Source organism: Elephantulus edwardii, unplaced genomic scaffold (genome assembly GCF_000299155.1).
Source record: "Elephantulus edwardii isolate Elephantulus edwardi_28Jun2011 unplaced genomic scaffold, EleEdw1.0 scaffold00077, whole genome shotgun sequence".
Taxonomy (NCBI): domain Eukaryota; kingdom Metazoa; phylum Chordata; class Mammalia; order Macroscelidea; family Macroscelididae; genus Elephantulus; species Elephantulus edwardii.
The window spans coordinates 8,645,019-8,668,249 of NW_006399827.1; the positions used below are offsets into that span (position 1 = coordinate 8,645,019).

Below are 23,231 nucleotides of genomic sequence, written 5' to 3' on the forward strand. Positions count from 1 at the left end.
GGGCAGATCCAGGGAGTCAGCTCCCAGGGGCTCTGGTCCTCTAGTCCCTGTCATACTTGACAATGATGCTTCAGAAATATGCAACTGAGAGAAATAGGACCCTGAGAGGGGGGCCTGGGAAGACCAGAGGTGCAGGCAGGTGCAGGCTAGGAGGGGCGCTGTCACTTCCTTGTCCAACCACCCACCTGTCCTTCTGACTGTTCTCCCACATATCACCACACTTGGTGGTGTCTATCTTCTCTTCCTCCTGGATGGCTCTTTGTACTGGTGGTGGTGCTGGGAATCTGAGCACAGGGTGGGATGAGGAGGGCGGAGTTGACCTCATCAAAATCCAGCATCCAAGACACAAAGGCAAACAGAAATGTTAGAAACTTAAAAGTTCTTTATTGATTTGTCTGTTTGCCAGCTCCCAGAAGGCAAGTCGGTCTCAAAGATAGAAACACTCCTCTTCATGGGGCTGAGGTCATCAGCCAGAATCATCACCCTGGTCACCAGCGTGTCCAGCAGCTCATAGACCTGGAAGGACAGGACACACATCACAAGTCAAAGTTCCCTCTGTGGACAAGGGATCCTCAGCCATGCTACACGGGTGACCATAACTAGCTCCTGGAGAGAACTACTGGGGCACCGCAAACCCCGAAGTTTTTAATATTTCTGCAGAACACTTGTATTTGCAAATAATGGTATTTTCCAAACAGTGTTTGCAGGGAGGGGTTTCGCGCTGTGCTTCTGTGAGCCATGGGGGCATTAGAATTTACAGATGGGAGATCAGGTAGCAGTGGCCAGTTGGCTCCTTAGCTGGGCTTCAGCTCAGCTCCAACTTTTTCCAGAGGCTAATATCTCTCCTGGAAAATCCCAGGTCCACACACAGAAAGGTCCCTGTGTCTATGGGTCCCAAACATTCGCTTATACAAGCTGAAGGAAGTTGATTCTTAACTGTGAAGAACTGAGGGATAATCTATCCATGAGTCCTCAGAGCCTTTTCTTTCTAGACCCCCCCCCACCCCCACCCCGCAGCCTTTAGAAATCTTAGTAATATCACCAGCAGCCAATGGGGTTTCTGGTCCACCGAGATCAGCAGCATCGCTCCAACCTCAGGTGCGCCCTGCCAGTTCAGTTCTGCCTTTAGGCACTTGGCATAGTTTGCATGGGGGTGTGAACCTTCTCCTCCCCCCCAAAAAAAACCCACACAACAGGAACAGTAACAAAACACCCTGCTGCATTGTTTAGGTGCTGCTGCTTAAGAGCCTGTGTCCTTATCTAGCCTCTCCAGTGTTGCTACCTTTGCTGTTGATGGAAACCCATCCTACACGGTATTCCCCTAAGGGATGAATACATCTGCTATGACGTGCCTAACCCAGAGAGGAAGAGGAAGCAGCAGAATGAGAAGGGCTTCCGGTCTGTTCCCCTTAAGTCTTATTTCCAACCAGCCACTGTGATCTTTTAAAGCCGACATCGGATCATGTCACTCTGCCATTTAAAACCTGATGTGGCCTCTCATCTCAGAGGAAAACCTAAAGAAAGAGTCCTCACAGTGGCTCACATGGCCTGCCCGCAGGGCCTCTCTGGCTGTCTCCCCTTGGGGCTCTCCCTCCCTGTCTCTCATCAGGCTGGTCCACTCCCTCCTTCCTGGGATGGCCACAGGGTCACACCTCTCCCCTCTTTACTCATGTCACCTACCCACTGAGACCCACCCAGCTCCTGCCACCGAGCTACCCTGCCCAGGCCTCCCCGTGTCCTTATCTTTCTCTTTCCCATCGTGTTTACCACTTAGCATGCCAGATGAGTTACTCATTGATGAGGTCTGTCTCCCACACTCGCATGCCCTTCACAAGGGCAGATCTGCTTCAATCACTGATGCAGCAGGTGCTGGGAGGTTGTGGAGTAAACCCAGTGATGAGGGAGGGAGGGAGGGAGACAGGCTGGCAAGCATGAGGCAGTGGAGGGCTGGGCTCTGCGCTCACCTCTGAGTGCAGGCTCTGGATGTATGCCTCCATGACCAGGGGGTCGATGGGTTCTTGGGAGGGGCTGAGACTGTCAGGGGTCATGTCATCCATGAAAACCCTGTCCCGGCTTGTAGATTTCATTAGTTTCTTGTCATCCTTTGCTTTTTGCTTCTTGCTGTTTATACGGTCCTGCTTGGAGTAAAAAACAACAACCAAAAACCAAACCCATGTGGCTTCCAGTGGCACCTGGGATGCAGGGAACTGGGAAAGCTGGGAAGGTCCTCGCAACCCTCCCAGGCCCAGGGCATCTCCCCGCATGCCTCTTTCGGTAACTTGGCTCCTTTTTTATCCTCTTTGTCTTTGATTCCTAGTTGCTTCTTTTCTTGGTACGGCCCTTTCCGGTCCTCCTTCCCGACTCTGCCAGCAGTCACCTTCACTTCCATGACAGGAGGTAATTTGTGATCTATAGGAGTTGAGGGGAAGACAACATGACTTAGATGAGGGCACAGGGCAGGAGACATATGGAGGAGGGTACGGAGAGCAGAGGGTGAGAGCCTTGCGCCCTGCCGGCTGTTCTCGGCAGTTTTAAGTGACCAGTCATTCACCCTCTGTGGGACTCAGCTTGCATGAGATCCCAGGCTCCCCAATCCTGTGAGCAGATAGAAGGAGGGTAGCAGGGGACTCCTCTATTCGCTCAGCTGACGAGAGGTTCCACCACAGGGACAGAGATGGCCGAGGTGACCAGGTAAAAGGGAAGGGAAGTTGTGCCACGTCTGACCTTGCTCGTCTGGCCCATCCAGATAGATGGTCTCCTTCTCAGGCAGGCCCAGCAGAGCCCGCAGCCACAGCGAGTAGCTCACGAGACTGTCAATCACATTCCACCACAGCTGCAAACTAGAGGACAAAGCATATTGGAGCAAAGTTACTATCCTTCACTCGGCCTTGAACCTCCAGCCAGAACCACCAGAGCACGGAATCCTCCTCTTGGAGGAGCCAAACTTTGCAGCAACCTGAGCTCAAGGGGAGCCCTGCTCTGGGACTGGCTTTCCCAGGCTCCTGGCCAGATGTCCTCACGTTGTTGTTATGTGCCGTCACAGCTGACCCGAGCTGACTCACGGCTGACCCTCCAGCGGGAATGCAGAGGTTATAAGTTGCATCGATTGACACAGTGACTATGACAGTGGGCTCGCGTGTGTCAGAGATGGGCAAAATGGCATAGGATAAGACAAGGCTCAGAACCATTCGCTCATACGGTCGCTATGAGTCATAGTAGACTCAAGGCACTTAATGACGAAGTTACCTGCGAGGAGACTGCTCAGTTTTCTCCCTCAGGGTAGCTGGTGGATTCGAGCCACATGCCTTTGGGTTGGCCGTGCAACTCCTTACCACTAGGCCAGCAGATGTCATCAAGGGGAGGGAGGCAAAAGGCAGGCTTTCCTGGTGGGGCACCTACCAGTTCTGGTACAGGAAGTCTGACTGCTGCCGTGTGGGCTCCTGACACAGCTCCAGAGCCCCTCTGTTAAGTCTGATTAAGGCTTCTTCTTGGTAGTTTTCATCAGGAAGTGCCATCACTGCCTAGCAGGATCACAAACATCATGGGGAACCGCTTAGCCCTGGGACTCCAAGGGTCCCTGTGTCCTCTAGTGCTGGGCGGTGCTGGGCAGAGGAGCGTAGAGTTGGAGGGGCTGTAGCCATGGAGAGGTACCTTCTGTGGAAGCCTTGAAAGACTATTCTCATGAGCCCCTCGTGCACACTTGGACTCTCCCATCTAAAGGTAGCCTTCTCTGGGCCATGAGAGCTTGTCTTTATCTGGGGCTTGTCTTTCTCATTTGTTCAAGGCCTGAGCAATCTCTACCACCCTGCCAGGGTCTGGGAGGCACCTTTTTGAAGTCGTCCAGACAGAGGTTCCATTCGGGCACGGGTTGGCTCTCGGACTCCAAGGGGCTCCCGGTGCTCTCCATCTGGGGGATCTCCTCCTTGGTGGTCTTCCACGGAGGAAATTTAGATCCATGCTTCTGGGCTCCGCCCTCGGACCGGGATGGGTGGCCCCCCAAGACAGAGGCTGACTGGGCCTGGGGGTGCCGGGTCCTGGAACTGAGCTGCTCCTCCTCAGCCAGCCTGGCGTCCGGGGCTTTGGGGGGCACCATTATGTACTGATGCCACATCTTGTGCAGGTTCTGGACCACTGGGTGCTGGTAATGGAGCTGCAGCAGATGAGCGAAGGCATGTGAGGAAGGCCTGGGTGTGGGGCACCCGAGCGAGATCCCTTCTAGTTTCCCACTTCCTCCCTCAAAAACCTGGAGAGAAGAGACAGGGAGGAAGCTGGTAGGGCAGCTAGAGCGGCTCCCCACTACCCTTTCACCTGAGCGTCTCTAATTTCAAGCACTTTTTTTTTACATTGTTGTTGTCTCTGTTAGTTGCCTAAGAGTCAAGCAGAACTGGCAGCAACCCTATGAACAACCAGTGTGACCCTTCCTCTGCCCTCACAATCTCTGCTAACTCCCGAGCCCACTGTTGCCGTCACTGTGCCAGCTCATGGCGACTGCTCTTTGCCATCTTTTTCCCCTCCCCCTTTCCCAGCATGATATTTTCCCCCCAAGGATGGTCCCACCTAACAACAGGCCCAAGGTACATGAGATGAAGTTTCTACATTATGATTTCCAACTAAGATCGGATTTGAATGAAGGGATTTGTTCTGTTCTCATCAAAGAGCTATTTCCCAGGAACCTTGGGACATAACCCCTGTGCCTTAGATTGCTGACCGTGAAGTGGAGACATTAACCACTCCAGGGGTTCAACTTTCAGCCAAACCATAGAGAGGTCTATATGGTGACCAGTGACACCGGTGGGGCACTCAATCCTTAGGGGAATCAACCTTATAAGGTCTAAAGGGCAGCATTTGTCAAAGAGAAAGCCCACAAGGCAGGAAGTGGTAGAACAAAGGATTTGTGGAAATGAGACATACAGGGAGGAAGTGGGGGAAATGAGATGGCATCGGGGATATTGTGATTGGCATTACAAAGCACAATGTGAATGACAAACCAGCCTTCTTTGTAAGCAAACTACAATAAAAAGTACATTGGGAAAAGAAAGCAGCTGTGAGGAAAACGTTACTCCCACAAGAGTCTCAGAACAGGCCTGCTTTACAACAGGGTCTGTGACTCCCATCGTGCAGGCGTGCACGTGGGGCAGAGGCCAGCGGGGGCTCTTACCAGGGGATTCCTGTAGTGGAACAAGTCCTCCTCAGTGACATAGGCATCCACGGGGGAGAAGGAGCGCTCTGGGGTGAGGATCCCCTTCTGCAGCTCCTGCACCAGGCTGTCCACAGTGGTCAGGGCTTCACGGGAAGTCAGCTTATTCTGGAAAAAAGAGAAGGGCTCACAGGATGGCAGCCTGCCTTTCAAAACTCATCTCCTGGAGGCAAGCTGGGTCCTTCAGACTATGTGCCTCGTTGAGTGTTGAGTTCTTGTCACTTCTACATCTGTCTCTTTCTCTCTCATACATATCCACACCCCTAGTCCCAGGCTCAAAAGAAGAGGAAAAGGATGCAGAGGAAGGCCTGTCCTAGAGAAGAGCTGCTTGGGTGGTGGACCAGGCGACATGGCATTTCTCCGGATTAGGAAGAAGGGCGGGAGGTAAGGGAAGCACAATTTGGATTCTCCAGGGTGGACGGTATCATGACATCTGCTTGCCCACAGGGTTGGTCGCTGTTACAGGACACACAAAGGGCAGCTAGGGTGAGTGTCAGACCCTTGAGTCAGCGAGTAAAGTGGAAACGACACAGTTGCATAATGACCTTGGATCACTGCTGGCTGGACCCTGCTAATGTAATTGGGATGGGTTTGGGGGTCACACAGAATTAGAAACCATCAGGGGACAGCAGCTCTCCCCAGGCCTCATCTCACACTCGTACCCACAGGTGCACCTCACTGAACCCGTGGGTTAGATGGTGGTGGGTAGATGCTTCTCACTGTTTCAAGTGTCCTCTTTGGCTTGTCTGACTTAGAAATCCTGCCCATTAAAAAGCAGCTCCACTGTCAAGTACCAGGTCGTACCAGTGGCATGAACGGGCCTCAGTTCTATTTGGATTCTAATAACTACTTAGGCCCACAGCCTAAGGCTCAGTCTCATTTCTTTTCAATTAAGTGGGGGGCTCCCCTGCCTGGTGGGGCTGAGAGCAGCTCACCCATCTTTTGCGTCACAAAGCCCTGGAAAGCAACTCTTTGGTGAGAGTAGTTGCCTGTTTGCAAAAAGCAGCAATTCGTCCCTGGGTTCTGGAGAAACAAGATCCCTGCCCCATTGCCAGGTAGCACCTCAGGGTCACCGATCAGGTGTCCACAGGGGAAAGAGCCTGAGGTCCCTACCTGCAGTGACATCCGGTCCTGCCTGGAAATGTCTTGGGCCAGGGAGATGGCATGCAGATTGACTTGCAAGAGGGCACCTCCTAAGACAGTGGGGTGAGTTCTAAATTCCCATGATTCCCTGAAGATCCCAGCATCCAGAGACTTGAAGGAGAAGGTGAAGTTCTTTGTTTCTCCAGGCAGAATCACTCCTGAGTTGTGCAGAAACGGAGGTTTCCAATGAGTAAAAACTAGCTGAACCCCGAGCATGTGTGTATATAGTTAACTCAGTAACTGAGCCCCTAGTTAATGTGCGTCTATGTAACCAAAGCTGCAGGCAGGGTGACCAGGGCTGAGGGCTTTCCTGGGATGTGAGAATTTCAATTCCGAGACTGGAAAAGCCCCAGGCAAGCTGGGACAGAGGGTCATCCGAGGCCCAGGTCTGTGTGGATAGGTAACTGGACCCCTAGACTATGTGTTTCTGCTCCCAAGTGGCTGGCCAGTTTGTATGCTCAAGAGCTCCACTTTTTGCCCATCAGATGGGAATAGTTAGGCCTCACACACATGCACAGGAGAAATGAAAAGGGCTGGAGCTGGGGGTTATAGGACTCAAACTTGTAGGAGCTGGGCAGTAATCAGGCTCTTGCTTTTCACAGAGGCTGAGGACAGGTCAGCTCCAGCCAGGACCTGGTGAGTAAGGCAGAGTTTCCTAGATACCTGCCCGGTTGTTAAAGTAAAACCGTTGGGTCCTGTTTCTTGTCAAGTCTTGGAAGGATTGCAGCTGGGCCTGCCGCCGCCAGTCGTACCAAATGGCCACCGTGCCATTATTAACCACAGTCAGTTCTGAAGATGTTTTCTCCCCTTCTACAGTTTCAAAAACCATGCAGGCAGCAATTCCAACCTGACCCTAGAGAGGGAAAAGGTATGAGAAATGGCTTTGCTGGAGGCCCTGGTCTAAGGTGACTAACTTGCCCCTTTATGACTGGAAATGTCTCGATTTTAACAATGGAAGTCCCACATCCTTGTCCTCACGGCCTGTTATTGTTGTTATGTGCCATCTAGTCAGAACAGACTCCTAGCTGACCATCCAGCAGATTTTCAGAGGCAGTAAATGGTACTGGAGGAGACTGCCTATCTTTCTCCCATGGTGGATTTGAATAGCATACCTTTGGGTTGGCAGTGCAACTCCTTACTCATAAAGTCACCAGAACTCACCAGGATCCTTCAGAGCCTGTTGTGTTGTGTGCCAGAGGTAGATTTGAACTGCATGCCTTTGGGACTGCAGTGCAGCTTCTACCACAGGGCCACCAGAGCTCCTTCCGAGCCTAGCGATCCTCAAGAGGAACGGCACTATGCCCTAACAGTGGCTGTCTCTGAGGATGCCAACAGCAGTGAAGAGCTAAGACAGAGTTTATAGACAGTGAACATGGTTGCTTCTAGAACCTTCTTAAAACAATAGCTATTTGGTATGTTTTCTTTATTTACATGCTTGGGGGTGGGTACAAACTGGGTGCCTTGTGACACTCTCTTTTTAGCCCTGTGAGCTTATTCTTGTTCAAGTCAGTGTTGCTGTTACCATTTTCAGATGTGTGAGTGTGTGTGACCAGATAAAAAGGCAAACCAGGAGAGTGTGTGGCTCTGTGTGAATGCCAGTGACCTTGGGACCGCACCTGAGGGAGCCCTTCCCGCACGTGGCTGAGGGTGAAGGCTGCCTTACCTTGTCCTGTGGGTTACTGCCTCTGATCCAGAACGCCCGCTTACCACAGAACAGCAGGGAGGGGCCGAGAATAGGCATGGAGACATCAGAGCTACTGGTCATTAAGTCTCTGTAAGAAAAACCACATTTTCCTTGAAGGTGCCACAGTCATGCTGCGTGGAGCTCACACACATGGCTGCCAGGATGTCTAGAGAAGCCGTCCGCTCTGTCCTGCAGTGGAATATGACCAGCTTCACTTGAACTCTGGTAAAATCCAGAGGCTCTTCAAGGCCTCAAGACAGAACTGTTCACTATGTATAGCAGTACAAGAGTCTGAAGGTAGTCCCTTTTCAGCAACAGCATATCTAGGAAATCTACACTGAGAGCTGCTTTCTGGAAAGGGGCAGCTGGGAGTGGAAAAGCCCGCACAGGTGCTGGAATGAGTGAGAGGAGGTGGGGGCAGCTGCCAAGGGGGAATTGGGAGGGAAGCACCTGGACTTCAAGGAAGACAGCCTGTCAAAAGCTTGTGGTGCTGAAGGAGACTGCATGTTCTCAGCCTCTCTCCCTGCAGCCCAGACCTGACTCACAAGCTGACTGTGTCTTCAGAGGACGTTTCCTCGATGTTTTCAAACAGCTTATAGTCTTCTACCGTAACTGCTGAGAAAGGCTTCCCTCTGCCCACCACCTCCAGGCCATCAATATCCTTAGAGAGACCAGAAAGAGAGTATTAGCCAACTGAAGACAGGTACCACCTGGTGGGGCTTCAGACTGGGGCACAGGGGCGTTACCAACCTGCTGGTTAAAATCCAGCTCAGCCAGGACATTCTGTAGCTCTTTGCGGCGGTAAATCAGAAACAGACTCCGATCCCAGGTGGAGCGGTACCAGGCATCCTTCTGATCTGGTAGCCCTACAGCAGGGCCCAAGGACCCTCAGCAAAGAGGCCTTCCCACCACTTCCTGCGGTCTCTGACCGTGCCCACCCAGCACTCTGTCTAAGAAGGGTTAAAACACAGGTTCCCTGTGGCCGCAGAACACTAATCTTTGTCCCAAAACTTTCTCAACAGTGCTAACACAGAACACCCACAAAACTGGCCTCCACAGAGCCAAATCTTGGCATTAGCAAGAAAAGCTGTAGTGTGTTGACTGCTACCCAGGGAATACTCATAACCACCCTCCAAGACAGTGCTGAGCCCTACCGAGCTTCGAAGGCTGTCGATCTTTACAGATGCAGACTGCCATGTCTTGCTCCCAAGAAGCAGCTTAGTGGGGTTTGAACTGCTGACCTCTCTTGGTTAGCAGCAGCCCTTTAAACCACGGTGCCACCAGGACTCTGGAGTGGCGGATGTGGTTTGGGATTTTACTATAGGGCAGGACCTCTGAAGACGCGCTGTCTCATTTAACCCTTGCACAACCCTGTCAGGATTTACAGGAGAAGCTGAAGACCAAGGAGGCTGAAATGACCCGCCGAGATCACAGACCCAGTGCTGGCAGCCTTGCCGGGCTCGAGAGCAGTGCAGGAATCTACGTGTGCACAGATGCATGCCATCAAAGTGATTTTTAATAACAATTTATTTATCCCAATATATCATTTCAACATGCTGTAGAAGGATGATTCACAGCATTTCTTTCGTTTCATTCTAATCTCTGGAGCCCAGTGTGTAACCCATATCCCAGCTCTAACAAGTGCATCTCAGGTGTTTGGTAGCTGTAAGTGGCTCATGGCTGCTCTACTGGATGGCATGGCGCCACAGCCTACGCTCCAGCTGTAGTTTTTCCCCCTTACTATTTCTTATTGCTTCTACTATTTCTGTCACCATTCTACTGAAGAGAATAACGGCACTCAGCAAAGTTACGTGACATGCGTAAAGTCACAAGGCTATGTGTGACTGGACGAGGTTCCCCCATCCTGGGTCCGTCACACACTGACCACAGCACCCGCCATTACCACACCATCCTACCTCCTGACGCCAGCCACAAGATGCCCTGCTCCTCACCCAACTCTGCCCTGATGGAGCGGGGCTTCCTGACGTGAGTGATGGGTTCCATGAGGCCACGCTGTCGTTTTGTCTTTGTCATGACCAGACCTGTTATTTCATCTCCCACATATTCCAGTCGACTCCAGAAGCCACTGTTCTCATCGCCACACTGGCCAGGAAGAAGAGATGAGAGAGGTCACCTGGACAGCGTTGGGCAGTGCAGGTTGAGAGCAAAAGCATTCAAGCCACAGATATCCCCTCATTTGTATTCATCACGGCACCACTGGATGCCCTGTTGCAGCGTTTACCTGCCCCTGGAAATCCAGCGTGGGTCAGTGCAGGCCCCGCACTGCGAGGCTGGAACACACTGTGGTGTCCTGGGTGATACGCAAGCTGCAGCCTGAGCTCTCAGGAGACAGATACTCACTGACCGTTCTGATTACTGAGAACCGGTGACATCTTTCTCTTCAAATTGACCACCACTCACTGCCACAGGGTGACTGCCTAATGGGCTAGTCTCCTCCTGCCCCTAAACCCCCAGATAGTTGATTTTGACTCATAGCAAACCCATGTTAAGCGGAGTAATTGTGCTCCCTTAGGGTTTCCAGTGGCTGGCTTTTTGGGAAGGAGATCACCAGGCCTTTCTGCTGAGGAACCAAAGGTTGGTGGGCTCCAACCTCTGCTCTTTCAGTTGGCGCCACCTAGGGACTCTGACTAGCCTCTGAGCACCCAGTAACCAGGTCAGTGATGTCACCTGTCAGGGTCTGCAGGCATGACAGTGCTCTGCAGTAGAGAAACGTTCTTCTCCCCATTTATGCAACCTGAGACACCCTAGCTTTGTTCAGAGCCCCTCCGGACAGAGCCTATGGGAAAGGCTGCCCCTACCTTCCCGTCATGCTGCGTGGGAAGGGCACGATCAATGCACTCTTGCTCTTCCTGAATCCGTCGGTAGGCCTCCCCAGCATGCATCACCAGGTCACCAACCGGCTTCTTCAGGTGTTCTAGAAACAGCAGGCTAAGGATGCAGCCCCTCCACCACACCAGAAGAGGCCCAGTCACCCGCTCACCAGGCAGACGTCAGGATGCACTAAGGCTTAAGAGTGGAAAGCTCTCGGGTGGGAATGGCACAGACTCCAGCCGCACCAGCCGGAGTCTGGGGTCTGGACAGGTGTGGGGGAGAGAAAGCCAGCAGGGCCCTGGTGCCAGATGGAGGCCAGGCGGGCGGCCTGTCCATTTCACTCACTGCTGAGGGCTTCCTGCTGCTGCTTCCGCAGGGCAATGTGGCGCTGCCAGTTTTTCAGAAAATTGTGTTGAAGAGATGGGGTCCAGAGATGTTCCTTCTCTGCTTTGGGAGTTTTGGGGAACTTTGGCTCATCTTTTGCTGAGATGAGGGTTAACAGACAGGGCGGAGTGGGTATCTGTTCCGCCAGCTGAAAAATACAACATATGTGTGCAGCGGGGGATGAGGAAGTGTGGACTGCGGAGCCAAGCAGAGTTACAGGAGGTCAGCATTCCCCTTGGGGATCATCCCACTCCCACTAAGAACCCCTCTTCTCCAGGCTCCCAAGGTAGCAAGCACAGAAGAAAAATCACAGAGCCAGAGAGCTTGGAAAGCAGGTCAACAACTTTTAGGAATCATGATCAAACACTCTGAGGAAAGGGACTGCTGGTTCTGGAGCTGTGGGACCTTAGTCTTGGGAGATTTTGAGATCAATCGACATAACACAGCCCTCAAAGACAATGCTCTACATCCTACTTGGGTGAGCAACAACTGGGGTTTTCAAAGCTGGGGAGGAACCATCTAAGGTGAAACTATTAGTCTTTCCATAACCAGAAGAAAGAAAAGGGAAGAAAAGCAAAAATGTATCAAAACAACTTAGCAAATACTGGTGAGGTTCTTATTCATTGCTGGTGGGAATGTAAAATGGTACAGCCAGTATGGAACACCATCTGGTGCTTTCTCAAAAAGTTGGAAATAGAAATACCATTTGACTCAACAAGTTCACTACTGGGAATATACTCTGAAGAAACGAGAGCCATGACTCAAACTGATGTATGCACACCCAGGTTTATTGCTATGTTATTTACAACAGCAAAAAGACAGAAGCAACTCAAGTGCCCATCCACCAAAGGAATAGAAGAAAAGCTATGGGACATTCGCACAATGGAATATTATGTAACATTGAAAAACAATGAACTCATAAAACATTACACAACATGGGGGAGTCTGGCAGACATTATGTTAAGTGAACTATCTCAGTCACAAAAGGACAAGTACTGTACAAAACTGCTCTTATAAAATAGGACAGACATGGGGGAGGTTGAGGAGAAAACGGATAGATAATGAAGATCTCAGATCAGTGTAAGAACACTACATTAGATCAATGTTATAACGTGTTAGATCCATGAGGAGAAGAACTGTCAGAAACGGATATACGAATAGGCATTCTATGTATGACAATATCTGGAACAAGGGGTGCATTGCAGGAAAGGCTGGGGGAAGGAGCAAGAAAATGTGGAACAATAAAAAAAAATTAAAACATTTTCAGTGTTTTTAAACCTCCCCCCCAAGCAATTAGTACAAAGGATTAATGGACCTGCACAACCATGTTGATTGCTGCATTGTTCACAATAGCAAAGAGATGAAAGCAACCCAAGTGCCCATAAACAAATGAATGGATAGAGAAGCTGTAGTATATTCACACAATGGAATACTATGCAGCACTGAAAAAACAAGGAACTAATAAAATATACAAAATGGGTAACCCTGGAGGACATTATGCTGAGTGAATTATTTCAGTCATAAAAGGATAAATTACTGCATAATGTCACTGTTATAAAACAGGACTGAAAAGAAAATAGGGGGAAATGAAGAGGGGATAAATAATAAACACTGTATTGAAATAGATAAAGAACTGTCTAAAAGAAAGAAATAATTAGGTATTATTTGCATGACAATAATCCAGAATAAGAGGTACATAGCAAAGTAGACTGGGCGACGGGGGGAGGGAAGAAATTGTGTAACAGTGAAAAGATCTTTTTAAAGAAGAAAGTGAACTGGGGGGTGGGGGTTAGGGAGGGAAATGTGCAACAATGAATAAATGACAAATGGACCATGTAAACCTCAACATCCATGACCCTGAGGCCAGAAGAACTAGACAGGGATCAAATGAGATGGTCCTAGATAGAGTAGGGGGGAAAGTGGAACAGAACTCAAAAACATAAAAAGGCCCGGCTTCCCGGTCCATTAGAGACTGACGGAATCTCTGAGGCTCTGGCCTGAGGTCACCTTTTGAACCTGAACAAAACTCACTCCATGGCTCAACTTTCAGCCAAACATTAGTAAGTCCTATAAGATGACCAGTAATAACAACAAGCACTCACGCAGAATAACTAACCGAACCATAGAAGGTCAAAGGAACAGCATTTGCCCAAGGATAAGGCCAGAAGATAAGGCGGAAAGGACAAAAGGATTACTGGAAATGAAAATTACAAGGGAAAAATGGTTAAGAGTGCGATTATATGGTGGCTATTGTAATTAATGTTGTAAAACAAAATGTATATGAATGTTTGAATCAATTTCTTTTGTGAACTTTCACTCAAATCTGTTTTAAAAAACCTCCTAAAACCAAAAAACAACCCCAAAAGCATCTTTTAATTATGTGTTTTTTCTTACAACTGATGGTAAATGACCTCTGTACCCCAGGTCCTACAGACCCTGACACTTAGAGGGTCTTTTCCTAGGATCAGGGAAGCAAGGCACTGAACAATATAGGAAGAAGCCCTGTGTATGCCAGGGTCAGGAAGATGGATTAGCTTTCCACGTGGCCCTGGGAGCTGGGGGGAAGCCAGCCTCCACACCACGTGAACCGAGGAGAGCTGGCTCATCTTCAGAGGAAGGTGAATGAAGCCAGTGCACAGAGGAACAGGCAGAGGAAGGGGCAAAGGCCTGAGCCTGAGGCTTTCCCAAGTGCAGGCGACTCGGTGCCAGATGCACGCTGATCTTTGGGTTCCTAGAGGTGCCTCCGTTTTTTATAGTAAACTCTTCTCCAACCAAAGGCTTAAATTAGATTCTGCAGATTCTGTAACTTGCAATTAAAGTGTCAACTCTTTCAGGGCAAGAGTCTTCTTTAACTGAAGGCCCAGAGACTAGACTGACTCTTTAACTTGATTTCTGCTTGATTACCAGGTGGGAGGCTGAAATCACTCCAGCTTCTCACCTCTTTGAGGCAGCTCTGCACAGCCTGTAAGGTAACCTGTAACACCAGGGAGGCACTTACTCCTTAGAATAATCACCCAAGTAAGGTCAGAAGGACCACATTTGCCCAAAGATGAAGGTAGGAGAGAAGGACTAATGGATATGAGAGTCACAGGGTGGAGTTGGGAAGTTTGTGACTACAATATGGGTCTGTTGTTGCTGTATACCACCGAGTCTGAACCGACCCACAGCTGACCTTCTGGTGGGTTTTCAGAGGCAGTTAATCTCATGAGAGAAGACTGCCCGTCCTTCTGCGGAGCAGCTAGTGGATTCGAACCACCTGCCCTTTGGATTTCAGCACAACTTCTTGCCATTAAGCCACCAGAGCTCCATCATTATGGGTCTTGTAATGAGTATTATAAAACAATTTATCTTGGAATTAATTTTATAAAACAATGTGTGTTCCCAAAACCACCACATGAGACAGACCTCAAATCTCTTGCTGAATGGTAGGATGGGAAAGCAGTTTGAAATGTAACTTTTTACTCAACTCACAATAACTGGGAAAAACCAAATGAGAAAGAATCGGAAATGATCACAAAGTACAGAAAACCTGCTTCCGTCAAGCTAAGCACAACGTGGAGGAAATCGAGTGAGGGACATGCGCACTGACATCCACCAGGATCCAAGAGGCGTGAGAGGCTTGTTCACCCCCTGAAAATCCAACCCACGTGTCTAGCCTGCCTGCAAACGAGAGAAGAAAAATCACATGATCATCTCAAAAGATGCAGAAAAGGAATTTGATAAAAGTTAACAGACATTCATGATAAAAAAAAACAAAAAAACAACTCAGCAAATGAGGCCCAAAAGTGAACTTCCTCAGCCTGTCAACGGGCAGCTGTGAACACACTAACATCATAATGAACAGTGGACAAAGATGCCTCCTTGCCAGGAGAGCGGACAAACCAAGGTGTCCTCTCCCACGAATCCCCTCAACACCACCCTGACGGTCTAGATATAGAAATGTGGCAAGGAAGTAAATACAGATTGGGAAGAAAGATATAAAATGACCTCTGTTTGCAGATGGCATGTCTGTCTACACACAAAGTCCCCAAATCCAATACACAAAAATTAGCCTTATTTTCCTATGTTGTCATGTGCCATCAAGTGGGAACTGACTCAGAGTTGACCTTCCAGCGGGTGTTCAGAGACAGGAAATTGCGTAAGAGGACATGGCCCTTCTTTCTCCCGCGGAGCAGCTGGTGGATTTGAACTGTGAGCACGCCTGGGTTGGTAGTGCTGCTCCTCACCGCTAAGTTACCAGCACTTCCTTAATGTCATGCACTAGCCACTGAAGGAGAGGAAGAGTCAGGGACAAAGACCCCCAACTAGAAGGACTGACACAGTGACTACATGAGTATGAGCATGATGGGAAGTTGCGATGGTGGCACGAGATACGGCTGAGTTCAAATCTATTGTTCATTGGATGACTGCTGGGGGTCATAGTGGACTCGAGGGCACCTAACACAACAAAAAGGAGAAACAAAAAAGAAAACTAAGTACACTTTAAAAAAGAAACAAACAAAAAAACTAGCTATTAACAGACCTTGGTGTTGCCTCGAGCAAGTGCAATTCTCTTAAAGTCCTGAAGATTCCCCAAGATGTGGTGGGGCAGGATCTGGTGACTGTCCTTGAAGCTGTGACCGGGACCTGGTGGGAAAAGGAGGAAGCTGGAGCTAGCTGATGGAAGCTCTCCAGGGGGTTACTTTTGATGGAGATCTGCCTCCAAGATGAGGCGTGCCAGGGCCACGACCAGCATACCAAAGTCCAGGGGCTTAGTGGCTGCATCTGGAGGGGCAGAGTGGGCTACTAAGTGGCGGACCTCCCTCTTAAGAGTCTTGGGTTTGAATTTACGGACGATAAATTTCTGGGCAGGTTTAGCTTCCGTTTTCAGGTGAGGAAGGTGTTGCTAAAAAGACAGGAAAAAGAGGCTTATCCCACCTGAGCTCAGGAGGAGGGAAAGCAATACCATCCCCCCCATCTCAATTCTTAGTGGAATCTCTGGGAGCTGACAAATCTGTTTCCCCAGCTCTGCCCACATGCTCTGTGAGGGGAAAGCCTGAGGAAGAGATGTCCTGGAGGGGGGAAAATAACGCTGCATGGCTCCATGCTCAGGGAGGAAGTGGCTCAGGTAAGAAGTTATTTGCCCTCCTGTAACTGTGCACCTTGAACCCATTTTCCTGTGAGGATCAGGGCACCTGCTTCAGTGGGAAACAAGATACCCTATCCTTTTGTTCCCTCTGGGATTCTACATGAACCTCAAAAAAATGTTACAACCCAGTCAATTCCATTCCCTGCTGAAGTGGGCGGTATCGGCATTTAATGGTTTTTCTGTGGAATGAAACACTCTCTCTGCATAGGAAACCAGTGGTGAGAATAGAGTCGGTTCACGTTCTAGACCACACAGGTCAGGAGGGGAAAGTTCCAGCAGGAAGGGAGCCCTGACCTTCGCCCTTACCTTCTTCAGGTCTTCTTTCTTAATGGCTAAGGCAAGGATGTCATCTCCTTGAAGGACATTGCTAACAGGCTCTGGCTCTTCCTGAATAGGGGGTGTGGGCTGCTCAGGAAGCTTTGCCTTTTTCTTTTCTGAAGAGAAGCAGAAAGTCACAAGTGCTTAAAGCATTCTTTCTGTATCTTTATAATCAACTTCAACTCAACTCATTGAATATCCGAGGCTGTCAGGTGGAGACTGCCTATCTCCTTCCCAAAGGGCTGCTGGTGGATTTGAACCACCAGAGACACAGCCTTTGGATGAGAAGCATCACTTCCTATAGACTATTCCATCAGAAAAAAATCATAATTGAATACTAGATTCCAGGGTGGAGTCAGAGCTGGGCACCCAGACATGGAGCAGAGGTGCCTGTCAGACAGCAGCACCTCACTGGGGTCACAGTCTCCCCGGAAGGTCCCCCTGTCCCTCCACAATGGCTGAGGTTCCTGCAGCCTGAACTGAGGTCAGAAGACTTATGTTCCAGTCACACTCACTGCCTATAAGGTGGAAAGACATGGTGAGTGCATCACTTAACCTCTCTAGGCCTGGGGAGCCACATCACTTTAAGTTCCGCAGGTGATTCTGACGCAGGTAGTCTGGGACAACTAGATATGTCCTCAGCCTCTCTGAGTGGTGACACTGACTCACTGTCTGGGTGAGGGAAGACCATTTGTTCCATTCCATAAAAATGATGTTAGCATTTCTTCACATGTCAGGCACAGAGATACAAGCATCTCAGGCCTCAGAGTCAGCCTGTCAAACAGAGGGAACTCGAGTCATAATGGGATACTCCCGGGGCCCCGGTCCAGTTTGTAGGGTGATCAGGGTAGAATTCTTACCACAGTGATATCTGTACTGGAGAGCTGGAGGGAGGAGAGAATTTAGAGAAAGGGATTTAGGGAACAGGGAGTCCCAGGGGGATGAGAGGGAATGGGCACACTCCTGGAACTCAAAGCACGCCCTTTAAAAATAGCTGGAATGTAGTATAGCGAGGTGGGAGGCAAGGGATGGTGGAGCGTGGATGGGGAAGCAGGGACCATATGACTCAGAGCTTAGTGAGCTGTGTTAAAGAGTCCAGTCTTTATTTGGCCTCAGGGCAACAACATGGAAGGGGATGAGGAAGGGATAGGGGTGCAGGACTGAGGATGAAATGATTTAGGAGTCTTCTGAAGGAATGAAGTGACTGATTGCAGACCATGGAAGTGGATGGAGTAGAGAGATGTGAGACGTGTCTTATGTGGTGTCCCAGCATCCCTTTAGGAACACCTGGGGTAGGAGAGGGATTTTCTCCACCAAGGACACTCTCTTTGCCTTCCTTCCACAGAGACAGGTTCATCATTTCAAATACACCTTGTATCTCTAGCTGGTACCCTCCCTCCCTTCCTCTTCGTTGGTTAAGAATTGCTTTGACGCAGGGGCCTTCACAGAGTCAAAGAAACCCACCAACATCTAGTTGATTCTGTCTCACAGCCAACCTACAAGTCAGGGTAAACTGCCCAGAGAGTTCCCATGGCTGCAAGCCTTTATAGAAGCAGCCTTTATAGAAAGCAGCCTGCCTCCTCAAACTAGCGGCCAGCAACCACATTCTTTAATCACCATTCCACTGGGGTTCCTTAAAAGAAAACCTAAAGCCCTCTCAAATGAAAACAGAATTGGCAAAGAGAAAAATAAAACACCTAGAATTTGCTTTTGTTTACTTCTTCTCAGAGCGCCTTCCTCTTGACGAGGCACCATCCAAATGTTATGGTGTTTTGGTTAACAAACACCAAACTTTTTTGTTGTTGTTGTGTTTTTTTTTAGAGAAGAAAAAAAAATAATTCTTCCAAAGATAATTCAAAATCTCTAAACTCACTGGGGTTGACAGAAACTTAGGAGTATACATTGGTTAAAGTGTGTGTATATGTGACACACACACGGCTAAAGGACGTGACCTTGTGTAGCTGAGGTTTGATCTGCTACCACATGTAAAGATCCAGCCTCAGGTGCTGATTTCTACTGTCCCTTCTGTAAAGTCACCAAAGTTGGTGACAGCCCAAGAAATCTGGTCCTAGCTGAAAGTTTGTTTTCACAAATATCTTGGAATTGTATTTTCCAGGACATTTGTTTTCTCTGCCTATCACCCTGGCTGTGTCTCCATCTTCTCAAAAGATTAAACACCTCCAGATGTTTCTTACTGTTGATGGTATAGGGTGTTTTAAATTAGTCCATATAAATTCATAGATTTTCAATGTTGCTGAAGATTTCTGGAGCCAAAGCTCTCGCTTCTCTTGGAGTGATGGAGAAACTATTTTCTCATGTTTGTTTCAGACAGAAGGAGCCTTCATGGTATAGTGGGTTAAGTGCTGGGCTGCAAACCATACGGTTGGTAGTTGGAACCCACCAGTATCTCAAGTGCAGAAAGACAAAGCTGTCTGCTTCAGTAAAGATTACAGCCTCAGAAATCCTGTTCTATTTTGTCCTAGAAGTTTGCTAGGTGTTGGGTGGGTTCAGATTGAGTTGTTAGTGGAACTCTAGTCTGGGATTTTTTTGAGAAGTCATTGTGAATGTAGTACAATTTATGGGAGGAGATTGCCCATCTTCCTTCTTTGGAGCTGCTGGTGGATTCGAACCACCAGAGGCGCTGCCTTTGGTTATTATGCAGATTATACCACCAGTTCCCTAGTTAACAATATATGTGTGAAAACTATAAATCCATCCCAGAGAAAATTTCCTAGGCACTCTTTATGTGCTATAAACTACAGGGAAGACGGTATGGCGTGTTAAGATACAATCCCTCTGTGGAGGAAATGAAAAATGTAGTAGGAACGCACAGACACACCAAGCAACGAGATGTGTATATGCTTACATCACTGACAGAAACAATAGGTTTAGACATCAAAGAAGGGAGAGACCAGGGTGGATCACAGTTTAGTGCATTAACTAAAGGTTCCAAGGGCAGGAGTCAGAAGTGGCTCCACAGGCTGTTAGGCCTGGGAGAACAGAAAGGCTTTGTACAGATAAAGCAACAAACAGAGGTGTTTGGGTGTAGCAAAGGCATCCTGGTCAGAGCAAAGGCAGAGGCAGGACTGAGTGTAACGTGTGTGGCACGGTAACACTGAAGGCTCACTGGGAAAGTGGGGTGTGGTACTGGGGATAGCTGGGGACCAAGGGCATGCTGACTTCGTGTGAAGTACCCCTGTGGCATCTGATCTTCCTCCCGTCATGAAGGAGGGTGGCTCTGGAGTGTGAGGTAATGAAAGCAGCTTCTGTGTTCAGTTCCTCACATCAACTGCAGCTGGGGTGGCTGCAAGCTGGAGACCGGGGGGAGGAAAAGTTCCTTATGGGTCACATCAGGAGTTGCAGGAGTGAGGACTCTGCAGGTTTGAAGGGTGTACCGCTGCTGCGGATCCAGTGGTGATAGTGGTTATCTGCTGTTTGGTTGGAACTGACTCATAGCTGACTCGCCAGTGGGTTTTCAGGGGCAGAACACTGGACGGGAGGAAAGTGCCTGTCTTTCTCCAGCGGAGCAGCTGATGAATGCAAACCGCCTGCCTTTGAGATGGCACCACTAGGCTACCAGGCCCGGCTTTTTCTGATCATTCCCCTTGGTGCTGTCAGACCTAAAGTGGAAGTATGTCCTCTCGCCTAGAAATCCAAGCTGAAGGCAGGCTCCTGCTGAGGCCTTGATCCTGACAAGTATGAAAGCGTCAGAGAGGTCTCTCAAGGGCAGGCAAGTGACCTGCTGGACCCAGGCCACGAATCAAGTGTTCAAGAGGATGTCCACAAACGTGGTACCAACTTCCCAGGTCTCCCCAGACAAGGTCTACCCCTGCAGGTGGGTAAGGGAGCAGCTATGGAGGGAGAAGAAATCAGACCCTGTTTGCTCTGCTTTTTGCTTTAAGACGTATTCTTTTTAAGTGTTTCTTAAAATTTTGGGGACATTCTGAGCTCATGGCTGTGCTGGGAGAACCAAGAAAGGTTCTGTCCCTCGCAGGGCAGATATTGAATTGGTGGAATGGGGAAGATGAGACATTTAGGAGGGGAAGGGAGCTTGCACGGGAAACACTGTTTCCTCATCCCCTCCTCATTCTAGTGCATGTTCTTAAGGGCTATTTAAGCGAATTAAATTTCCCCTTATTAAAAATAAACATGCAGTGAAAAGAAAAATCTATCCTTGGCTTATTTACCGCGGAAAGTTAAAATCAGATTAACATCTCCCAGAAACCAGGTGAGGAGGAGATAGGATCAAGGAGAGTCCTTGACCGCCCTTGGGAAAAGCAATCAGATAGTTCTTTAACTGTTAGAGAAGTATGCCACGAGGCAGTAACACTGTGCAGCCCAAATCCTACTTTTGTACTATGAAGAAGGATGAAGGGGAGAAAAGGAGGTAAAGAAAAAGATACCAAGCTGAAAAGTAACTAAACTCTCACTATTTTTCCCGACTTCGCCTGCCCTCTCCCCTGACTCCAGGCTTGTCTCTCTCACAGCTGAGCTTTCTCTTCACCATTGAAGGATGATCTTCCCAGGGCCTGAGGGAGCATGCTCCAACTCTTGGACGCAGCTCATAAAGCCCTTTCAGGGCTGGCCCCTGCCCACTGTGGTGAAGCTTCCTCTGGCTTTCTTACTGCTTACCACACTCACCCCCTCTGCCCTGGCCACGGTTACCATATAGCCACATTTACCCACAGTTCTGGGCTTCAGGTCACGAGGCGTTGAGTCCAGGAAAAGCAACCTCTCCTCTCTTTCTTTCGGTTTGTGGTAGATGCCACTTTCTTTAGAAAATCTCACCCCTCCTTCCTCACAAGACTTGGATCTAAGCCCCCTTCGTCCCTTAAAGGTTGCTTAGATACCAGCAATGAAGCACTGTATTATCTTTGCACATTTTCCCAGTTAACTTGGAGTCTCCACTAGACTGAGTTTCACGAGGGATGTGCCCACTCGGCATAGTGCATACACACAACAGGCCCTCATTATAGGGAAACAGCAAAGAAAGATCCACAAGGGTGGGCAGTGCATGAATGAAGGTAGTCAGTCGGCTGTCTTGCAGCTGTGGCTTTCTTGCCTGCAACCAGGGAGTAGCTGCAGAGTCCAGGAAGCAAATCATATCCAGTGGCTATCAGGGCACACCAGCTGGACAGGTGTCATCCAACTGGAAAGGGCACGTGGTGGGGAAAGGCAGTCAGACACAAGAGCTAGTTGTGTTATGCAATCCTCTGGGTTTTTCCACCAGAACTCCCAGCTGACATGCCCAAGAACTCCACCAAGGTCATGGGTTTCCTCAACCTCACGTGTTTCTTGCATTCTTCCTTGATTCTCCTTCTCAGAGACCTCATTTCCTTGGTCTTCTAGCCTTAAATTCTTCCACTGGCTAGTCTGCATCCTACTTGGTCAGGAGACCCTGCTCCCTGTGCCTTACTCTGATTAGAAGCTATGATTTCTACCCAGTGTCATCTCTGATCCCTGAAACCCATCAATTCCCCCACTTCTCACGTCCCGTTCCCCAAAGCCCGGTGCCCCGTGACAGCTCCCCGGAGGAGCGTTGCCTTGAACATCACCTCCAGGGCCTCGGCCACTGTTTATCATCCCCAAGGTCCCCTGTGCTCCTTTATCTTGTACATCCTACCCGAGGCTGCTGTGTCCTGCATCCCATGCCCCAGTGTACTTTACTCACATCTCTGCTGGACCCTCATCTTCCAAGTCCCGCGTGCTGATCCCCTCCCAAACATCCCTGGCCTGTCTAGTTCATTTGAGCTCCCAAGGCAGACAGCGCCAACCTTTCCAGTTGTCTGACACCTCAAATAATTTGGTGGTTGGTATTCTGAGGCGGGAATCCTTCTTTAGCGTCTTCATAGTGCCACCTGGGCTGTGAGGGGATCGCCCTGTGCCGCCCGGACTCGCAGACTAAACAGCTGGGCGGCAGCCCCTGCAGCCCGTGCGCGCCCCCGCTCGCCAGCGGCCGTCGCAGTGTCTATAGCAACCGGCGCCCGCGCGGGAGCGCGCACCCACCGAATATCTTGGGCGGAGACTGCTTCGACACCACCTTCTTCATCATCCTGGCGCGCCCACGGCGCAGGCAGCTCCTCCCTGCGGCCGCTTCGAAAAGGGCTCTGTGGGCGGGGGCACGTGGTGACGTCACAGGCTGGCCCACGAGCGCCGAGACGTCGCCGTGGGGCGGGGCCAAGTGGGACGAATGAGGCGTCGGGGTTGCTGGGTAGTCACCATCCGCCCCCGCGCGAAGTTAGGGGGACAGGACGTAGCGGGCATTGCGAGCGTCTTCCGCGTTAACCTGTCCTCCACACTAGTGCCACAGGGGTCATTCATTTCACCACGTGTTGTTGTTGTTAGGTGTAGTCCAGTAGCAACCCTAAGAACAAAAAGATCTGAACCCTGTTCTATCCTGTGCCATCCTCACATTTCCTGACACACAAGAGCCCATTGCGGCAGTCACCATGTCAACAATCTGGTTGAGGGTCTTCCTTTCGCCGACCCTCCGCCCTTCCCAGCCTCATATCCTTCTCCAACCTAGCAACATGTCTGAGGAAAAA

General features: G+C 49.7%; 1 protein-coding gene across 1 annotated transcript; it reads right to left on the reverse strand.

The window, feature by feature from the left end:
- Positions 1 to 372: 372 nt before the first annotated feature.
- On the reverse strand, positions 373 to 22,950 carry MYCBPAP (MYCBP associated protein). The gene is made up of 21 exons (XM_006889462.1): positions 22,906 to 22,950; positions 22,693 to 22,793; positions 22,461 to 22,549; positions 16,675 to 16,802; positions 15,978 to 16,125; positions 15,763 to 15,866; positions 11,202 to 11,388; positions 10,844 to 10,959; positions 9,977 to 10,127; positions 8,775 to 8,890; positions 8,570 to 8,685; positions 8,004 to 8,112; positions 7,004 to 7,193; positions 6,311 to 6,498; positions 5,159 to 5,305; positions 3,827 to 4,150; positions 3,400 to 3,521; positions 2,725 to 2,840; positions 2,267 to 2,409; positions 1,965 to 2,138; positions 373 to 516 (listed from the first exon to the last, which is right to left on the reverse strand). The coding sequence occupies exons 1-21, from the start codon at positions 22,948 to 22,950 to the stop codon at positions 373 to 375; spliced, it is 2,958 nt and encodes a 985-aa protein (XP_006889524.1).
- Between the last annotated feature and the right edge of the window lie 281 nt (positions 22,951 to 23,231).

Coding starts and splice junctions, on each gene's coding strand:
- MYCBPAP (XM_006889462.1), bottom strand. CDS start 22,950: ATGCCCGCTACGTCCTGTCCCCCTAACTTCGCGCGGGGGCGGATG. Junction 16,126..16,674: donor AGAAAGAAGACCTGAAGAAG/GTAAGGGCGAAG, acceptor CTGTCTTTTTAG/CAACACCTTCCTCACCTGAA. Junction 2,410..2,724: donor GGATGGGCCAGACGAGCAAG/GTCAGACGTGGC, acceptor CAACTCCTATAG/ATCACAAATTACCTCCTGTC.